General features: G+C 43.4%; 1 protein-coding gene across 1 annotated transcript in view; it reads left to right on the top strand.

Moving 5' to 3' along the window:
- The first annotated feature begins 2,145 nt into the window (after nt 1-2,145).
- Nucleotides 2,146-19,421, top strand: part of ZCCHC24 (zinc finger CCHC-type containing 24) — a 113,520-nt gene continuing 96,244 nt past the window's right edge. The window contains exon 1 of the mRNA XM_086467127.1: nt 2,146-2,385. Coding sequence (XP_086323253.1) covers nt 2,146-2,385 — 240 coding nt within the window. The remainder of the gene's footprint in view (nt 2,386-19,421) is intronic.

Here is a 19,421-nt window from a genome sequence, read left to right as displayed (position 1 = left end):
TTAACTCTTCTGTTACTATGATCTATGCTGTGGACAGTTACAGAGTTACAAAGACCATTTACACTGGTGTAGTTTGTTCCTTCTCATGCTGATATGCACATGTTTAGATGTGCTCCAAAGGGCTTGGAAACCAAGACAGCTTACAAATGAGCAAACTGCATTTATGCTGCAAGGACTTTGTCATCTAAAATACCCCAGAAATGTTAGCACCACTAAAGGAGTTCCGTTTGATTCAGCTGTTCCAAACTTCACCTCACCTTGCACTTCTTGAAAGGTACAGTCTTCACCTTCACTTAAATCCCTGCAAGTAGATAGCTGTGCTGCCTTAACTACTTGCTCTCAAAAGTAAAATGCATCCATCTTTGGTGCTTGCAGCTGACAATTTAATAGTGTTTTCTACTGTGTGTACGCTGACCTGCATTTTCTATTGCTTGTAACCATGCCTTTTCAGAACAGTGATTTTTCTTCAGTCTTGGCAGAGATGTATTGCTCATTACAGCAAACCTAGATGCCAACTTTGACGTTTCAAAGTTCAAATTTTTTTCTGTTATCTAAGTAAGCAAGGCATTTTTTTTTTCCCAAGACCATACTGGGAAGACACATTAATTTTTATCCTCCTGTCAGGAAAGAGCATAAGGAGCTTTGCTGGAGTTTTTGTTACCTCCTGGGAGTCCCTCTGCTTTAAAAAACCCCGCCAAAACCAAAAACAAAACCAACAAAAAACCTGAGTCTGATTGCTACAGCGTCTGTACCAAAGTGAGAGATAGCTGCCCTGCTCCACTCCACTCATTGCAGGGAAGAGTTTATGAACTGTAAATACCAGCTTTCCCACTCAGGCTCCTTCCTAAAAGGAGAACCATTCATCATCCTCTTTAGTGCTACCGACTCCTTAAAAGGCCTACTCAGCTTTAACTCCAGTGTATCCCACCGCAGCCAGGCTCCCCAAGAGCCTGCGCCCGAGCTACCTAGATGGATTTCAAAGGGAACATCGGCCCGCTTGCCTGCCTTATTTGGTAAATCCTAACTCCGCAAGGCTTGGCACAACCTCAGTGATCGAGCAAGCCTTCGTAAACCTGGAGCTCTGACAGAGATTTAATAAGAAGCAACCTCAGGTTACGGTGGGCTCCTAGCACCGGCAGGAAACTGAAATGAGAGTGAAGATTGAGGGCAGGCTGACGAGATTCCGAGCGAAACTTGCAGCGTTAAAAACAACGCCGGAGCGGCCCGGCGAGGAGCCCTCGGAAGGTCTTTGCGCGTTTGGCGTACAAGTCCTCAGGAAGAAGGAAAAGGAAGGCCGGGGAGCGAGCGAGCGAGCCGGCCGGCGCGAACCGGGCGGGCAAGGAGCCAGCGGCCTGGGCACCTCCGCCGGGACGCACGCACGCACCGACCCGCGGCCGGGCAGGGCGAGGGGCGGAGCGGCGCCGGGACGCCCGTGCATCCAGCAGCGCGGCCACCGCCCGCCCCCCGCACCCCCGCGGCGGGCGGGAGGCTTATGGGGGCGCGGCGCCGCTGCCGGAGCGCCGGCAGCCCCTCCCCGCCGCTGCCTGCGGGAGTGGGAATAAAGACAGATAGCGGGGCAGGCACCGGCCGGGCGGGCAGGGAGCGCGCAGAAAGTTTCCTGCGGAGCCCGCGGGCGGCGGCAGCGATGCCCGTGCTGCGCGGAGCGCTGGGGCTGGGCAGGCGCCGCCGGCCTTAGGGAGAGTGAGAGCGGCGCGGGGCCCGGCAGCGAGCCCCCGGCCCGTCCTCTCCTCTCTCCCCTCTCTCTCCTCTCTCCCCTCTCTCTCCCCTCTCTCTCCCCTCTCTCTCCCCTCTCTCTCCCCTCTCTCTCCCCTCTCTCTCCCCTCTCTCTCCCCTCTCTCTCCCCTCTCTCTCCCCTCTCTCTCCCCTCTCTCTCCCCTCTCTCTCCCCTCTCTCTCCCCTCTCTCTCCCCTCTCTCTCCCCTCTCTCTCCCCTCTCTCTCCCCTCTCTCTCCCCTCTCTCTCCCCTCTCTCTCCCCTCTCTCTCCCCTCTCTCTCCCCTCTCTCTCCTCTCGGCGGCGAGGAGGAAGCACCCCGGACAGGGACGGGAAAGCGGCGCCGGCCGGAGCGCGGGGAGGGGGAGCGGCACCGCGGGGACAGCCTCCGCCCGCAGAGCCCGGGGGGAAAGATGAGCTTGTTGTCAGCCATCGACACCAGCGCCGCGTCCGTCTACCAGCCCGCCCAGCTCCTCAACTGGGTCTATCTCTCGCTGCAAGACACGCACCAGGCCAGCGCCTTCGATGCCTTCAGACCCGAGCCCTCCTCGTCCCAGCACCCCGACCTCGGCTACACCAAGAGCACCGCGGAGCTGGGCTCCTCACTCAGCTCCAGCTATCTTAACAGCTTCTTCCAACTCCAGCGCAGCGAGGTGAGTCCGCGCCGCCGCTTCCCGGCGCGCAGCCCCCGGCCCGCTGCCCCCCGCCCCGGTCCACAACCGCCATGATGCCTCGGCAGCCTCCCCTCTCCCCGAGCCGGGACCGAGCCCGCCGGCGGGACAGGGCAGCCCCGCTCCCCGCCCCGCCCGGCGGCGGCTGGGGAGGCTCGACCGGCCGCGCAAGCTCCGACCCCGGCCCCGGCCCCTTCCCGCCCCGCCCCGCCGGAGCGCGCTCCCGCCGCCCGCCCCGGCCCCTCGGCGCTGGCGGCGGCGCCCGTCCCGCTAACGGGCCGGCGGCCGGGCCGGGGCGAGGCGCCGCCGCCGGAGCGGCATTGGCGAAGCCGCCCGCGCCGCCTCCTGCCGCCGCCCGCCAGCGGCGAGGGGCGCCCGTGTTGACAGTCTGGTAAATGGTTACACCGATTTCCCTTGCGCGACCGGGACGGTGCCAGGGGTAGGCGGGAGGGAAGCACAAAAAAGTGCTACACCGTAATAAAATGCAAACACCACCCCCCACCCCCCCCTTTTTTTTTTTTTTTTGAAGTGATACTTAAAAAGCTTGATATAAAGAACGTATATAGCTTGAGAGAGATCGGGGGCCAGCATTATTTGAAAGGAAGAGATATAAACAGGAACATGACAAAAACAGGGTGAAAAGTTTTGTGCACGTTTCATAACACAAGAACAAGACTAAATGAAACCGAAGACAAGGAAGCTAAAAAACTAGGGTATGCAAAGACAATTCACTGTGGAACTGCCTGTCACAGGAAGTTGTTGAGGTCAAGCACTTCTGCATTGGAGGGATTTCACATGCATGGAGATACTGCAAGGTGGCACCTCGCACACCGCAGCTCATAGCCTCTCCAGAAAAGATCCAACAACGGTTTTACTGCCTGCTATGGGGCTCTTGCCGGAGGCCTTCGACGGTGGCTCCATTTGACAAGGGTTAGATGGACTATGCATCCGAACCTGCTCTGGCACTTCCCTCAGAATGACACTGCAGAGTCCTTCCAGCACCGTTTACATTAAAGTGTAGGTTTAAAATGATTCTCAGTCAAAATACACATTCCTGTTCTGTCAGCAAAGCTATGGGATTGTTAATTAAAAACAAATCAAATTCCCCAACTGCTCTGGTGTTATAGCTATTAAGAGCTGGAGTTACATGTACGCATTCTTTTTTCCTTAATTAGAAATTCTTTCTTCCTTAAGAATTTCACAAAGAACATCTAGTCTCGAAACACACTATTTTTGAGAGTATATAGTTCAAAATCCATCCAGTCTGATGTAGCCAGCCTTATTAAGCACAACCTAACATACCCACTTTAAAAAACACACAGACTTAAGAAACACTTAAGAAACTTAAGACTAATGGACAGTGTAATTTAAACTTCCACCCACCTACCTGTTGACTACAAATTGTAGATTTTGCCCCTTTCTGCTTTGCTTACAAGCTTCATGATGCTCAGGTAGTGACAAGGCTCCAGGAGTTTGGCCTACGTGGACTCCCTCCAGATTTGGACTCTTCAGTTCTGTATTTGTTCAAGTCAGGATATGTTCTCACAGCAGGTGCTTTTTTTCCTTGGGAGAAAAAAGAAGAAACAAGTAAATGGAGGTTGCATTCAGGGAGCCTTTGAAACAGACTCTGAGGAACAGTTTTCTTCTCCTTAAAATTCCCTCTGAGCTCATTTTCTGCTTCTACTATACTGTTTGCTAGTAGGGGCTAATGCTTTTGTCACGTTCTCTCTCTTTCTGCTTGGGTCACATTTCTTTCCAGTCCCATCTGAGTCCCATGTCGTCTCCCCCCCGAACTTTTCTCCTTTCTTCTGGAAAATCTTTTTTCTAGTATGCCAGGCCTTCCCCAGGCCCCTGCTTCAGCCCCAGCTCTGAGCAGTTAGCCCCTTCGTAGCTTCCCCTGGCTGTGCTTCTTTTGCATCCCAGCAGTCACCTGAGCTGCATTTCTGCATGGATTCCTGTCATCCATGAGCTGTATGGATGTAACTTTGCTCTGCTCTTTTTAACCTCATTACAGTTTCCTGAGGCACATGAGTGACAACAATTGAAAATGCCACCTCTGTAGAAAGCCTAGAGCACTCACTGTTCAGGAAACAAGGAGCCATTTCATTCTATAGAGATATTTTAATATTTTAAAAAGATCAAGCATGTTAGGTTGTTACAGTTCATTTTCCAGGCTGTGACAACAATAGCATTGACTATGTGGCTGATAGAGACACTTCTGTGTTTCCAATCTTTACCTGAACTACGTGGTAATACAGGGTAACCTGAAAAAAGGGAAAGGGGCACAGTCATCTCCTATGGCATAGGAATGCATTTGCCCTGCTGGATATACCCCGAAGAAAGTGGTGAATCCTTTAGTTCCCCAGGCTAACGCTGTCTGCTTATACTGCAGCTTTCATTCAAGGATTTAGAAGGTGTTAGCGATACCGTTGTTCAAAGAAAGTTCTGTCAATATGTTAGATGCTCTGTTCTTTCCAGAAACTGGAAACTAGACTAGTTTTTTGGCAGGAGTCACCCAAGAGTTTCCTACAATGTCATGCTCTTAATTCTTGAGATTCTAACATCTGTTTATTTGCAGATGCCATTGGGTATACACTATGTATTTCAACTGCGTAAAATTATTTTGGGGAGCATTAGTACCATATGCTGCTTTTGCATCAAGTGGGCTTATGCTATCTTCGGAACAACACATAGCTTTCCACAGTTAAACTGTTGACTGTTTGCTACACAGTGCTTGCTTTGGTTGGCATTTTTTTTTCCTCCCAGTTTTGTCCTGGGTTGGCTTAGCCTGGAGCAGAGCTGTGACAATGATTGACACATAGCTGTACACAATATTTGGAAAGTGACCTAATGAGCGGCCAAAATAGCAACAGATTGACAAACGATAGGATCATAGGGTGTAAAATAGTCGCACGTCCTGTATGTTGCCTTGCAATTGAAAATTTCTGGAGGAGAACGCTTGGAATAAGAGACAGCACTTGTGAAAAGTTGCTATTATACAGGGTTTGCAAGTCTGCATGGCAGTGCCTGTGTATGTGACTTGCATGCTGACCAAAGGAACTGGACAGGAAAAGCACCCACAGAGTAGTCTTGCACTTCACCAAGATTTTTGTCCTCTAGACTTCTTCCACTACAATGGATGCCTTCTAAATAAACATGATGAACACAGCTGTTTGGTGCACAAAAGCCCATTGTACCAGGAAAAAAAAAACCCAACACAATAATAAAGGTTTAAACAGTAAAGCGACAATGAGTGTTTTGTTCCATATGCAAGGCTCATTTTGCAAAACAGACCTGCTTTAAACAAAACTTTACTGCAGTGTTTATTGTCCTAGATATGAAATGAAAGCATGTTAGAACATTAAGATGCATTAAATTGGCTGTTGAACTGAGCTTCACCCTTATAACACCATTCATCTGAGTCAAGAATTTGAGGTTTTGTTGTGGGGCTGGTTACATGGATTTAACGTGTTTGAGACACAGCCAGGTAACTGTAGCTTTGTGTCATTGAGTGGTATAATTGAGAAACCTAGAATAAGGGTGTAAGACACTGATACAGTATTTTTCTATACTCACAGTAGGCAATCTACCAGATCAATGCTGACCTCAGTCAAGAGGAGACAGCAACTAGTAACTAGAAATTACCATATTACAATAAATCAGACTTGTTTCTTTGAACCTAGGGCACTAATTTTGGCACAAGCTGGTATTTACACACGAGAAGGAGCCTATGTCCTCATGAATTCTTTGCCCATGTGCAGTTCACTGCGTGTCTTTCAAGAGGGAAATTCCTTCTAGAAACTTCCATGGCAGCCATTTCTGGATCTAAACCAGATCTTATTTAAGCACAAATAACTGCATATACTAGGTTAGAAAATAATCAGTTCTCAAAAAGTAGTTCATGTTTCTGACTCAGGGACTGCCAGATCCAGTCCTTAGAGGCAAGAGAGGAACTAACTGGGAATAAGAGAACATGAGCTAGTTCAGTTTGCTGTAGTGAGGTGGAGATCACTCAGGAAGGAAGAAAGGAAAATGTGTGGAATTAAAAAAAAGTTTAGAGTGTACTGTGGAAAATAACATTCAATCCCTTGTGAAACAGAAACAGGTCTGTGGCACTGGCATATGTACTGCTTGTTAGGCAGCTTCCCAAAGAAGAAAATTTAGTATGATAGTGGTATTCATATATAAACAGCAACAAAATGCCATGAAACACTGTCAAGAACAAAAATGTATACAAGGAAGTTGGCATTTCTACAGAAAATAAGTTTTATGTCAGACAAACTTGTTTTCCATCTGTCTTTTATAGAATTAGAGGTATACACGCTAGCTTGATACTTGATGAAGAAAGATCTGTTATTTAGCCTAGATGAATTAGCTTGAAGGATGATTCTAAGATTAAAAAGTTTGCCATTCTCTTAGTATCAGAAGAATACAGGGGTTGCCATACAAGATCAGGCCATTGACCCACTAAATTAAGTGTCACATCTCCAAGAACCATGATTAAAAGATTTAAAAGAGAGAACAAAACACTTTGTAAGAGGTTGCTCACAACCGATGTGGTCCTAGGGCAAATACAACAGAGATTCAGAGTAGCAGAAATTGCCATATGCTCAAAAACGTTTCCAATTCCCTTCATTTTGTGAAATATTATTAGTTATTCTTACACAGAGCATATTTCTGATCCACAGAGTGCTTAGTGTGCACAGCGCTGCAGTCAGGACTTCTTGCTTCTCACTTGCAGACTGAGCAACCACAGTATTATCTTTTCTTATTTAAGCATAGTTATTGACAGTTAGAGTAGTGCGGTATGTGAAGGTGTCCTTTAATAATAGTGATTAGTATTTGATTGATTGCCTCATCTTCATTTTTCTCACTGTTCTTCATGTAGTACTAACATTTCAGTTGTCTTGTCCTTGTACAAATTTTATTGAAAAGGCAATAGCTTAACAATTCCTGTGTTGGAGAAACTGTGCTCTCTGCCTGATGGTGATTGTACTTTACAGATGTTTTGTGGCTACTTAAAGTGCCAGTCAACTCCTTTCAAACTGCTTTTCAAGAAGTTAAATGTCAATTCTCACATTGGTCCTTGTAAGAGATTCCAGGGAGCTGAATCTGTTAGTCAGAAGACAATATGGGTTTGGGGATCTTGGCGGCATTGGCCTCCTCCATCCTCCCACACAGCCAGCTCTAGAGCCCTTTTGATGATACTGCCTCAGCACATGAATTGCGGCTTTCATAGCCCACTCTCTATTCTGGGCTTAAAAGTCTCAGATCCTATTGCAGGTATTTGAGCTAACAACTACTCTATTTCCAATTCCAGTTGAATGTGCCCTTCAAAATGAAAAATATCAGGTTTTTATGTCTAGAAGCATTCTTTTTTGTTCCCTGTTCTTATTTCTGCAGCTGTGGCCTCCTGCTTTGCTACTTCTGTCTTTGGAAGACACCCTCTTTTGCCAGGGAAGAAAAAACCCCATGTGTGACTGTACTATAGGAAGCAGAATCTGAAAATAAGATCTATATTTTATATAAGTGGGAAACTCAAGATAACATACAAATTACACTGTTCCATTTCTATCTACTAGCCCTACTTGATGTTCCTTGCCTGAGTAAGAGCAGCAGAAAGCTCCCAAAAGTAAGAAGTGAAGATGTGTTGAAGTTACTCCAACAGCCAGAGCTCTTTTGTTGCTTCCCTACCCTCCCCACACCTGAAGCAAATACTGCTGTAGCTCTGCAGTGCACCTGCACTACCTCTAGCTTTAACTAGTTCAAACATGATTTACAGCTGGGCTTTGGTTCATCGCAACAAAAGTATTATCCACCATAGTCTTCTGCAGCTACTTAGTATCACATCAAAGGCTGAAACATGTTTTGAAATCTGGCAAGAGCTAAAATATTAATTGCTGAACCTAAATCAAGTCTTCCAGAAGAGGACTATGGGCCTTCTGCTTTACTATTAATTTCCTTTTAATAGGAAAAAAAAAAGCTGGCAATAGAAGATAGACCAATTATATATTTTTTTCCTGATTAGTTGAAAATTATTACTGACACTTTTAAATCACTTGGGACTTTGTATTTATACAAACTCCCCATTGAGAGGAGCACTGGCATTCACTTTCTGTCTCACAAATACATCTATGTCTTGAAAAGCTTGCCAGGCAAATCACAGGAAAAAAAACCCCAACCCATAATTGGAGGCAAAAGCATGTAGAATTCTTGTTACAATTCTATTTTATACACACAGCCTTCAGTTACAGTTATTTTATGCATTTACAGCATCTTCCGTCCCAAGGCACCCAAACAAAGGGGTGATGTAACTGTGTTGGGTAATGATTTTTCATCCCTTCCTCTTTTGCTTTACAGACACAGACTCAGTTATTCAGGATAGAAAAGGAAGATCCTTCTTCAATGAACTGCACAAATGATCAGACAAGCAAGTCTGATTTGAACCAATATATTCATTTATGATGTGTATGGAATGAATGGATAACCAAAAAGTGTACAAAACTGCTTTTATCTAACAGCCAATCCCCTCTCCCCCCCTTTTTGTTGTTGTTTGTTTGGGAGATTTTGTGGAGTTGTTAGAGACAGATAGCAAACAACTTTCATCAATAGTCCTGTTACTTTGATAATAAACAATTATAAGAAAAGATCATGTTATTGACAGTCATTAGGTGAGGATTAATGCAAAGAAAAGTTTTCTAGTTCAGAGTTTAAGTGGGCCATAAAAGGACTCTGACACCTGATTTAAGTGGCACTAAAATCTAAGACCAGAGGATCCTTTCCATGCTACTTTTAAGAAGCGTGAAAAACAGTGACACAGTGCAGGTGCAGAAAGGTGTAGGCACAGACGTTGTGAAGCTAAATCATGCAATATTGATAATATGTATTTGCATAGAAATGAAACCAAATGTGTTCTGTTATCTAAATTAGATGCATACGTGTAAATGCTGCCTAAAAAGCAGTACTGGGTATCACCGTAAAGCTTCTGAATGGTTTAATGAAATGTAACAGTTAGTATTGGTACATCTCCTCTGTTTCTTTTCCCCAGGAAAATTGCCAGCAGCCTAATGCCCATTTTGCCACTCTTCCTGAACTGCCCTTCTTCCTCTTTAGAAAGCCACAATGAAATGATTAAATAAATGGGAAGAATGTAAGTCTTTGCTTCATGGCAGTTTACTTAGGTTCTGTCTGGGTTCCAGAGAAGTTACAATGGATCAAAGGAACCGAGTAAGTTTTATAAAGCTATTCAAATCTTACAGTAATGCTGACATAATTCAGACAGACAGTATTTCTTAAGTGTCACCACTTAGATCACTTATTTTTCCCTGCAGTTTGGTTTTTATTCTCAGAAACATTACAAAGAATCTGTGATCTGCTAAAAGTAGAACCTAAAATTATAGACAGATTCACTTGAGAAAGGCAGAATAAATGCAGGGTTACGAGGCCTGGGATTTGACCATGTCCCCTCATTGTCTTGCTAGGCCAATGCAGCTGTTTGCAGTTTTGGTGGGTTTTAAGTTTTAACATGTCACAAGCCTAGCCCATTACACCAAAACATATGACAGAAAGTAAGCAAACACTAACAAGTCCAATACTTTGACTAAGAGTCAAATTTTAAGAAGCCTCTTGTAGGCCCTTTTTCTTAGCTCTTTAACTGCTGCTGATAGGAGAGCTGCTGCACGGTCTTCCAAACCTGTATCTTAGGAAATACATTTTGTGTTTCTACAGATTTAGTTTGAAGATAAGCGAATGCCTTGTGGTCTGGGGCTCTTGTTCTCGTATCCAAAGCAGAAATATGTTCTTGCTGTATTAAAGGACACCAACACGTACCCCCTGCATATGGCAGGATTTGGTGTCTCTTTTGAATGAACACAAGTGCAATACCTTAGAAGGATCGCAGTGATCTGGAAATCTGTATTTACATCTCATCTAGCTAACTGCCAATGAAGCAAGCATTTTAAAGGGATCATCTTGCTCCCATAGCTTTCTCTTGCCAACCTAGGGGTCCCAGGTTTCTAACCTTGGTTGCAATTGTAGCAGGGGAGTCGGAGCCCATATTTCTTCACACTAAGCCAGCGTGCTAGGCAACTATTTCTGTCATTAGTGCTGTGGATACGTGTGGTTGAATGGAAAGCAAAGGAACTATTGTACTGTCGTTGCATCCTGAAGATGAGGGATTAGTAAGAGCTCTTAAGAGGGTTTGAGCATCAGTGGTCCTTGAAATACGGAGGTGTTCTTAGAACCGTCTTTCTCCAACATACATTACAACTGAAATTGAGAGTAATAGATTCATTCATTCCTCTAACAGACCAAACCTAGAAAAAAACCCACCCTTAAGTCTACTTGGAAACCAAATTACTCAATTGTCATTTTATAATTTACCTCAAGCAGATTGTGAAATTTTAGGTTTACTGGCTTAGATCACACTTCAAGCTGTGCTGTTTCACAAGTGATTAAGAGGGTGGCTTGAAATGTAGCTAAAACTGTGTAAAAGCTGGAGTCACAAAATGAAAATCCAGCTGGTCATTTAGTACACGCAAATAATTTATTTTCCTCACTATATTCAATTTAATAAAAGTTTCTGTCTTCCCATGAGTGCAGGAACTGAGGCCCTAAGCACATTGCAAGGGGCCTGTTCTGGGCAGATGACGTATTGTTCCTACCTCTGACAGCGACCTTAGCTTTGCCTCTTTTAAACTTTGGCAGCCATCACAGAGATTTCTGTGCCAAGAAGGCATTACTGAATGTAAATGATGTAAACAAAACTGTCTCAGACAAAATGGACATTTCTTAGCAAAACCTTTAATCATGCAAGAGCTGCACAGGAGGTAAATGCTTTCCTAAGTGTGTCTTGAACAGGCACATATCTATTTCCGGGTGTTATTTGTCTTACGTTTGGAGTGTCAAAAGACCCACCAAATGAGAGGAAACCTGACTCCTGTTTTTCAAACTGCAGGTCAAACTGAGACAAGATTTCCTGCAGGAAACAGAGATGTTAGCAGAAAGTGCAGGGGTCAAAACATGTCCATCCATTTCTCCCGTCACTTTATGCTATACAACCTTCATAACCTCCTCCTTGTCCAAGAACCCTGTCTCGACAAAATAGGCGTGATTTTCGACAACGCGAGGAGGCAGTGGGATTGAGGTATCTGGCAGAGGCCTTCCCCATGGCCCTCTCTCAGAAAGGTCAGGGAGGTTGGCAGTCTGTAGCCTGGGGGAGACTCAGCTGCAGGCAGCTGAGAGACAGGCCGAGAAATGAAAGCTCCTGTGGGGATGTGTTAAAGTAATTTGCAACATGAATGGTCTCCGTTGTCCCTAATATAGTGCTCATGTGTTAGAGCTTCTCTTTAACATAAGTGGGCAGTTGTTTAGTGTTCAGCGAATGAAAAGGATCCCTGCAGAGCTTGGTGCAAGATATAGAAATTTCCTCCACGACTGTGCACCTCTGACCAGAGGAAATCTCTATCCTCTCCTGTCCCACCTTTCCACATCTGCCATTAAAGGCTTTTTGTGAGGTCCCTGTACATTGTGTAAAACAAGTGTCCTCACTGACATCCACAGCAAACTTCTCTCTGAGGCTGAAATAGGGAGGATCACAGTACTAGCAGAGAGCCGAAAGGCCTACGTGCACTTCAGCAAGCCTGAAGATGGTGACCGAACAGCTTCTTAACTGCCAGTGTTTTCTTACTTCTATACCACTGTATAGTAGACAGGGAGCAGCATTTTTTTTTTTTAAGAGCTAAAGATCTGTGAAACTCATTGAAACCTTTGGATCAAAATGTTAAAGATCGGGGTATTTAAAGCAAGGCAAGATGGTGGCATACATTGCTCTTCAACCGTGCAGTGGATTGAAGGTACACCAGCCATACACAGAGGAGTGTGTTGCACCTACTTGCTGTTCTGCAGAGTCTCAGTAGTGATGAGCGATTACAACCCAAGAAGCCACAACCAGCCAAGACATCAGATGTGGTCTAATTAGATTAGAAAGATCTATCCACTGGATTAAAGATTCATCACCCTACCATTGACTCTTTTCACAACTACTGGCAAGTCATGCCACATACAGAGTTGTCTCCTTAAGATACTCCTTCTACAAAAGGAAAGTCCTAGTGCCATCTATCTGAAGATATCTAGAAATGAACATTAGTGTTAGCGGTTTAATATAAGCATGTATTTGTCTAAAACCCCCTACAGAAGAAGGATGAATTAAGATATACTTGGCTAATCTAACTAGCCAGGAATGTATTAGTTAAGGTTTACTTTACTAATCTACATCTATCTGTGGTTTTAGATGAGGAACTTGAGTAATTCACATTTTACTAAAGTCAGCCCAAAGACCAGATTTTTCACAGCTAACTTAAACATTGACTTCACAAGGAAACAGAAGCCCAAGTCTTTTTTTCTTCCTCCAGGCAAACATTTTCTTCACTGAGTGATGAGCTTTGTTTACAGTTGTCCAATATTAAAATGTTACTGAGTAAACTCTTAAAGTCTTTTCTCTAAAAGTATTTATAGTTTATCAGACAGAAGCCATACAGGAGCAGTTTTTGAGGTTTTCCAGTTCAGCGTTGGTAATTAATACAACTAAATTTATGACAGTATTTTCATTTAATTCCTTTATTTTCAGAAGGCTTTGTGGTTGGCCATAAACACTGATTCTTTGGACGTTGGACATTTTCTTTGGGGACAAAAGCAGGGAACTGTTTTGACCACCTACAAAGAGCTGAAGCACAGAAAAGTCAGATTTGAAGTGCTCTTCTCCACATGGTTGTCTTCAGGTACAACTGTTGTGCATTCACACATGTTGCGTGACCCCAGAGATAAATCCCATGTCAGAAGCAAGCCTTGGGGCATTAGCAGGGAAGATAGATATAGGATCTCAGCTTAATTTTTGTATATTAGCATGTACAAGCCACTGAATTACTGTTTGGGTAGCTTTAGATTTCCCCCTCCTCCTACATGAAAATAGCAACTGAGTGAGGGCAATGACTTGTCTATCCTGCTGTTTTATCCATGACACAGCATGGGGATGTACTCAGTTCTTATCTTCATGGAAATCCAAGCTGATAACTTATGCACCTTTTGACATTTCAGTGCAGGGCTAATAATTAGCTAGCCTGGTTACCATCATACATGCTTCACAGACTGGAGAATGTTTATAATTTACAGTATATGAAAACCTTACTTCTTCTACACTGGTGATAGGGCAATCCAACTCCATTTTCCAACAAACTTCAAACAGCCATGGTGCCTGCTGACTTAAGTTTAACTCTGGAAGTTAAGACTGCTTTATTTTTCGTTGCTTTATTAGGTTGGCAACATACTAAAGCAAAAATAAGTAATCAAAAATTCTTTGCTCATCGCTTTTCGATTACTGTTTCACATAGTGGAAGAATTGATGACTAGACTACATTGTAGGAATATTGAAATACTATAGGACCTCACTTCAGTATGTGCAATTAAAACAAACGTGGAGAGAACTGCTAGCACAAATCATACTAACTTATAGCTTGAGCAGATTCTTTCACAGGTCTCTTAGAGGTACTTTTAAATAGTTGAAAATAGGGAAGAATTTTTTAGTATTGGACTGTTGTGGGGTTTTTTGTTTGGTTTTTTCTTTTCTTTAAATGTTAACCCACTGGATTTCAGGTGGAATATCGCAATAATGATGACACATCCAAAGAAAATTATCCTGCTAGGGAGAAGTAGTCACCTCTGCCAGCTTCAATGTTAATTTGCTTAGCTAGCGGGAACAAAGAAGGACATCCGTGATGAGGGATACTATGCACAGAATCCAACAGTTTGGGAGCATTATGTCACAGAATCACAGAATGTTAGGGGTTGGAAGGGACCTCGAAAGATCATCTAGTCCAACCCTCCTGCCAGAGCAGGGCCACCTAGAGTAGATCACACAGGAACGTGTCCAGGCAGGTTTTGAATGTCTCCTGAGAAGGAGACTCCACAGCCTCTCTGAGCAGCCTGTTCCAGTGCTCTGTCACCCTCACAGTGAAAAAGTTTTTCCTTATGTTAATGTGGAATCTCCTATGCTCCAGCTTGCACCCGTTGCCCCTTGTCCTATCATTTGCCATCACTGAGAAGAGCCTGGCTCCATCCTCCTGACACTTGCCCTTCACGTATTTATAAACATTAACGAAGTCACCCCTCAATCTCCTCTCCTCCAAGCTAAAGAGACCCAGCTCCCTCAGCCTTTCAGCATAAGGGAGATGTTCTACCCCCTGAATCATCTTTGTGGCTCTGCACTGGACTCTTTCAAGCAGTTCCCTGTCCTTGAACTGAGGGGCCCAAAACTGGACACTATTCCACAAATATATGGCTTCTCCTGTATAGTTTTAGCTATTGCACTTAAACAGCAGATGACTTCAAAGAGGACAAGAAGTTGCATTTTCCTCATACTCATTTTGCCAGTTTAAATGTTTCCTTCTGTCTTCTATTTTAACTGGTGAGATACTGTGTAGGGTTACCAATAGAGTTTTGTTTTTTTTGGAGGGGGGTGGGGAGTGGTTTTTCAAAGTACAGTTTTTAAATTAAAAAACCCCAAACAGCCCCAAGAGCACCAAACAAATGTCCTGGCCGGATGCAGCTTATCAACCACTTCAACTAGCACAGGTCGTTCTAACTTCAGGTCATTGGTGGATCTGTGTCACTTCATCACTGCCTTAAGAGTGGTGATGAAGAGTCCAAGAGCCACAAAATGAACTTAGAGCAAAAACTGAGTTTTCCAGCTATGCCTCTACATTTCCAGTCCCACTCCTAAAAGGTTTACATCTTAACTCCTGTAAATCCTAATGACAACATGACATTCCCGCATAAACAGGTTGCCATCACTTACTAATATCAGCTGTTCTGGAAGATAGGTAATCCTATCAGCTTTGGGCAGAATTAAATGTTGTCATAACTGAGATGCTATCATGCTATCTGTGTTTTCTGCTTCCTCTTAAAAAATACCTTTTACAGCTAAAGCAGTAACCATACCAGTGGGAAATTTGGAAAGAAATTTGACACCTATTTGTTCAAATGTTTTGTGGCATATTCCTAACCATTGTCTTTATTTTCAAGATTATACCACTGCTATAAAGAAGCTAAAGAGATAATTCTGTTTCAATGTTTCCTTATCCACCTCTCAGCACATCAGTCCCAAAAGCTGCCTCTGAAACACAGGGACCAGCCAGGGGAATCTAGAGCATTTGCCAGATCATTCACTTAACTAGGAATTTCTTAGAGGTGAGTTAGATGCTGGAACTCTTGAGTCACTCACATATGTTACCCAACTGGAAATCAGAGTAACAAAGCTATAGAAGACAATAGCTGCCTGTTTCAAAAAAGGACCTCACCACAACCTTACACTTCCCTTTAACTGGAAACACTTAGCAAACAAATAACAAAGAAAGCTTACTTCCCAACACCACCAACAGATACAGTTTAGAGATCTCTTGAGCAGAGATATTACCTTTGGAAAGTACAAGACTAGATTTTCAGTTTGGTTCACATTGGGCTAAATCAACAAGTTTCATAGGAATGAAGAAAAAATGAAAAAAACAAACAAAGAAACAAATTTACGTTATCAGCTCGAACTTCCCACCAAGCCACTTTCTAAGTTTTGCCACCAGGTCCCCCGTCCTCCCAGTGCAGCAAGATAAAGAAATCCTGAATTCATTGCAGCTGGCCTGATGAGCTTTGTAATTAGGACATGCAGTGTGGTCTTTCTGCTTCTTGAGAGCACTAACCGTTTCAGTGCCAAATCCTTTCTGTCCTGTTATAGCTCAAAATGAGACCCCATTTGAGAGATCTTACTTGTTGTCTGCTTTTTAAAGAAATAGGTTGGCTTTGCTAGTGACATACTGTGAACACAAAGCAGTGATTGCTTTTGGTGGAATCCATCACGGCAGTCTCCATGCCACATCCAAGGTGTGCACCAATACACTTGAGACTAGAATGAGTCAGAATGCATCTCCCTCTTCCTCTCTATTTTCCTTTCTACTATCATCTGTCTGAGACCATTAACATTCTCCCTGTCACTCTGATCATCCCCTGGACATCCCCTTTGAGTGTGAAGCCAATTCAAAGTCTTTATTCAGAACCCTTAAAATTCCCCTTTGCAGCAGTGCAAATACTTAGTAAGGGCTGAATTGCTGATTTGTTCAATTAAGTGCCCCAGATGAAAAAAAGAAAAAAAACAGTTTTGTGTATCTCAGTAATATTCACTCACCCCTTGACTTCTACAAAGACAAAATGGACTAAATCACCATTTGCTTTCATCACATTCATTACAAGTTCCTAAGCTTTTGCTATGTGATTCCAAGGGCCAAGATGAACTTTCCCACCACCACCCTTATTATATAACTTGGCTTTTTTCCTCATCCTCTTCTGAAGAACTGGAGATTTACACAGCTAGCAACAGGATGTAGCACCGTTTGTGCTGGTGCTCTTTATAGCATCTTTCAAGTGCCAGATTTATGTGTTTTTCACATTGGCTCTGAGTTAAACTGATTTAAGTCCATTTTCCAGGTCAGATTGTCAGGAACTGCTGAAGTGCTTTGCCTGACTCTATATCAGGAGGGATGGGCTGCATCTTGGGATTGTCTAGGAATTTTCCTTAATGAATTCATTGTTCTTTGAAGCACCAGTGACGTCGGCAATGTCCATCTTCTCCCTTAGTGTCGTCTTCTGGGATGTTATATTTGTATCTTTTCCTTTTTTAACACTGGGCCTCAAGATGATTGTAGGGAACTGTTTTATGCTGGCATGTATAGACTGGATGTTTTGGGTGTCCAGCTTTGACACATATTGCACAAGTGCCCTGCCAGTTGAACCAGGTGGCCACTTTCAGAGCCATGTGTTATGCTTCGGCCACAGAGCTGTTGGTGGCCGCTAAGGTTATGATTTAGTGTCAGTACAGCCTGTAATCTGATGGGATCCTGGCCTTTGACAAGGCTTCTGACTGCCATGGTTGAAACAAATAAAAGTTTGTAAAGGTTTGCTGACAGAGTGAGCAAAACTGTGGTCATTGCAACCCTTACGTTTCTGTGTTGACCTGAAACGTGCCAAGAAAGGTGGTTGGAGGAGTGAATTACGTAATAGCCAGTCGTGGTGCCAAATTTCTCCCTTATAATGGGGGTAATAGCTCAGTGTAAAGGATATGCAGAAAAGAAAATAGTCACCACTGCGAGCCATATGTCCAATTCAAAGCTCACTGAAGGCAGCAGATAGATATGTTTTGTTTTGTCACTGGGTTGGCCCTGGGGGCAGAAATAGCAGCCTCCTGATGGGCAGGAGATATATTCTACATCCCCAGGGGATGTTCCAGATTTCAGCAATGGGTAAAGAATTTGGGATTTCACACATTCTGTGTGTCCATACATCCACCCTTTATAAAAATCAGGTAATAGGGAATTTGCAAAGTTACTGATGGGTGTAATGCATGTGAAGTACTTCAAGAATCTTTTGGCAAGAGGGGCTCTTAAAAAGAAAGGTTTTGTATTATTCCAAGTGTATGTAAGAGAAAGTGGCTCCTGGGGAGACAAGAACTTCTTGAAGACCCTTAATTAATACTATTTTGGCATCCATAGCACTTCCCCTTCCTTTTAACAATTTGATGCCAAGAATTTCTCAATCCAGTAGTGTCCAATAAATCCTAGAAAATACATTCCAGCGAGCATTGGAGGTATCTCTGGTTGCTTGATGGCTAAAGCAGCTAAAATAGTTTTGTTTTAGTTTTTGAAATAGCTTTTCCTTTTAAAATGTATGGTTTAACCCCTGAAACAAAGTGGCTGGTTCTCCTCTCAGCAGTCAGAACATCTTGCACCATCACAGAGCTGTGCTATGCTGGGGGTAAAATGATGGGTGTTTCAGTGCCAGGACATGTGTGCAAGTCCCCCATGAGATCAAACTCTACTCTGTGGCCCTTTGAATAGATCCTGCTGCCATACACCAGCTTCGGCTTTGTAAGAGGGGTCAGTGGTGCTCAGCCGATTGTGTTTGACTATAGTGAGGGTGGGTGAAGTGGATTATTCGGGTAGTGGCGGCTTGCATTTAGGCTGAATTTTTATTTACAGTCTACACCATCTGCAGTGGGATGGGATTCAGTGATAGCTGGGACTCATCCAGGTAACTGCCTCTAGAGCTTCAAAATGATTCTTTTGGTATGTTATTGTCACCCAGAAGACACTCGCTGTGTGCAGCCATACCTGAATGGTTTGAGATCTCCAAGATAAATGTAATTCCATTTCAGATTTATTTCACAAACTCTCTAAATCAATTTCAATGTATGTCTTCAATATGTATGTAACTTATGTAAACATATGAAAACATATATGACATATTTAAAGACTCCATTGAAATATTTGGATTTAATAGCACTGAAAAACAAGGTCTCCACAGAGGCACAGGTTGGACTTCTTCTTACCTCATTTTCCCATAAGCCAGCAGTAATTCTCTGATGCCAGGAAAATTACATGAGCATAGCATTACTGTGGGGTGCATCAGACCTAACATAGAAACGCCCTGTGAAATGTGTTCCATCATTTCAGGGTGGAGATGCCTGTCAATAGTTGGTCCTGTTTCTACAGTGATTCATTGCCATGTTAATGTTATTTTTTTCTTAAGTTATTATTTACTTTTTAAAGTCAAACTACACAGTTTCTTTTGAGCCTTAACACATTAAAGTGAATGAATCCTTCTTATCTCCATTAGGGAGATTAGCTATTTAGGTGATTATGGGTTTCCTGCTGTTCTAAAACTATTCAATGGCAAATCAGGAGCTCCTGATTTTGATTTGCAGATTGAGTGAAGATCCTGTTGAGGTGAGGTACAAAACCTAGGTATTTACTGTTTATCAGGAAATGTTTAAATCACAGCAGGTTTTCCCTTAGAAAATCCAAGACAGATGTAGATCTGAATGCTTCTTGTTACTGTTTGAACATGGGATTCTATGTTGACTGTATGATTAACCAGATTGGAAATTAAAAATTACTTTAAGTTTTTCCCGGTGTTCTTTTCGT

This window comes from Leptosomus discolor, chromosome 6 (assembly GCF_034619465.1).
Source record: "Leptosomus discolor isolate bLepDis1 chromosome 6, bLepDis1.hap2, whole genome shotgun sequence".
Lineage (NCBI taxonomy): Eukaryota > Metazoa > Chordata > Aves > Leptosomiformes > Leptosomidae > Leptosomus > Leptosomus discolor.
Note: the sequence above shows the minus strand (reverse complement) of the source record. Positions and strands in the feature narration are given on the sequence as shown.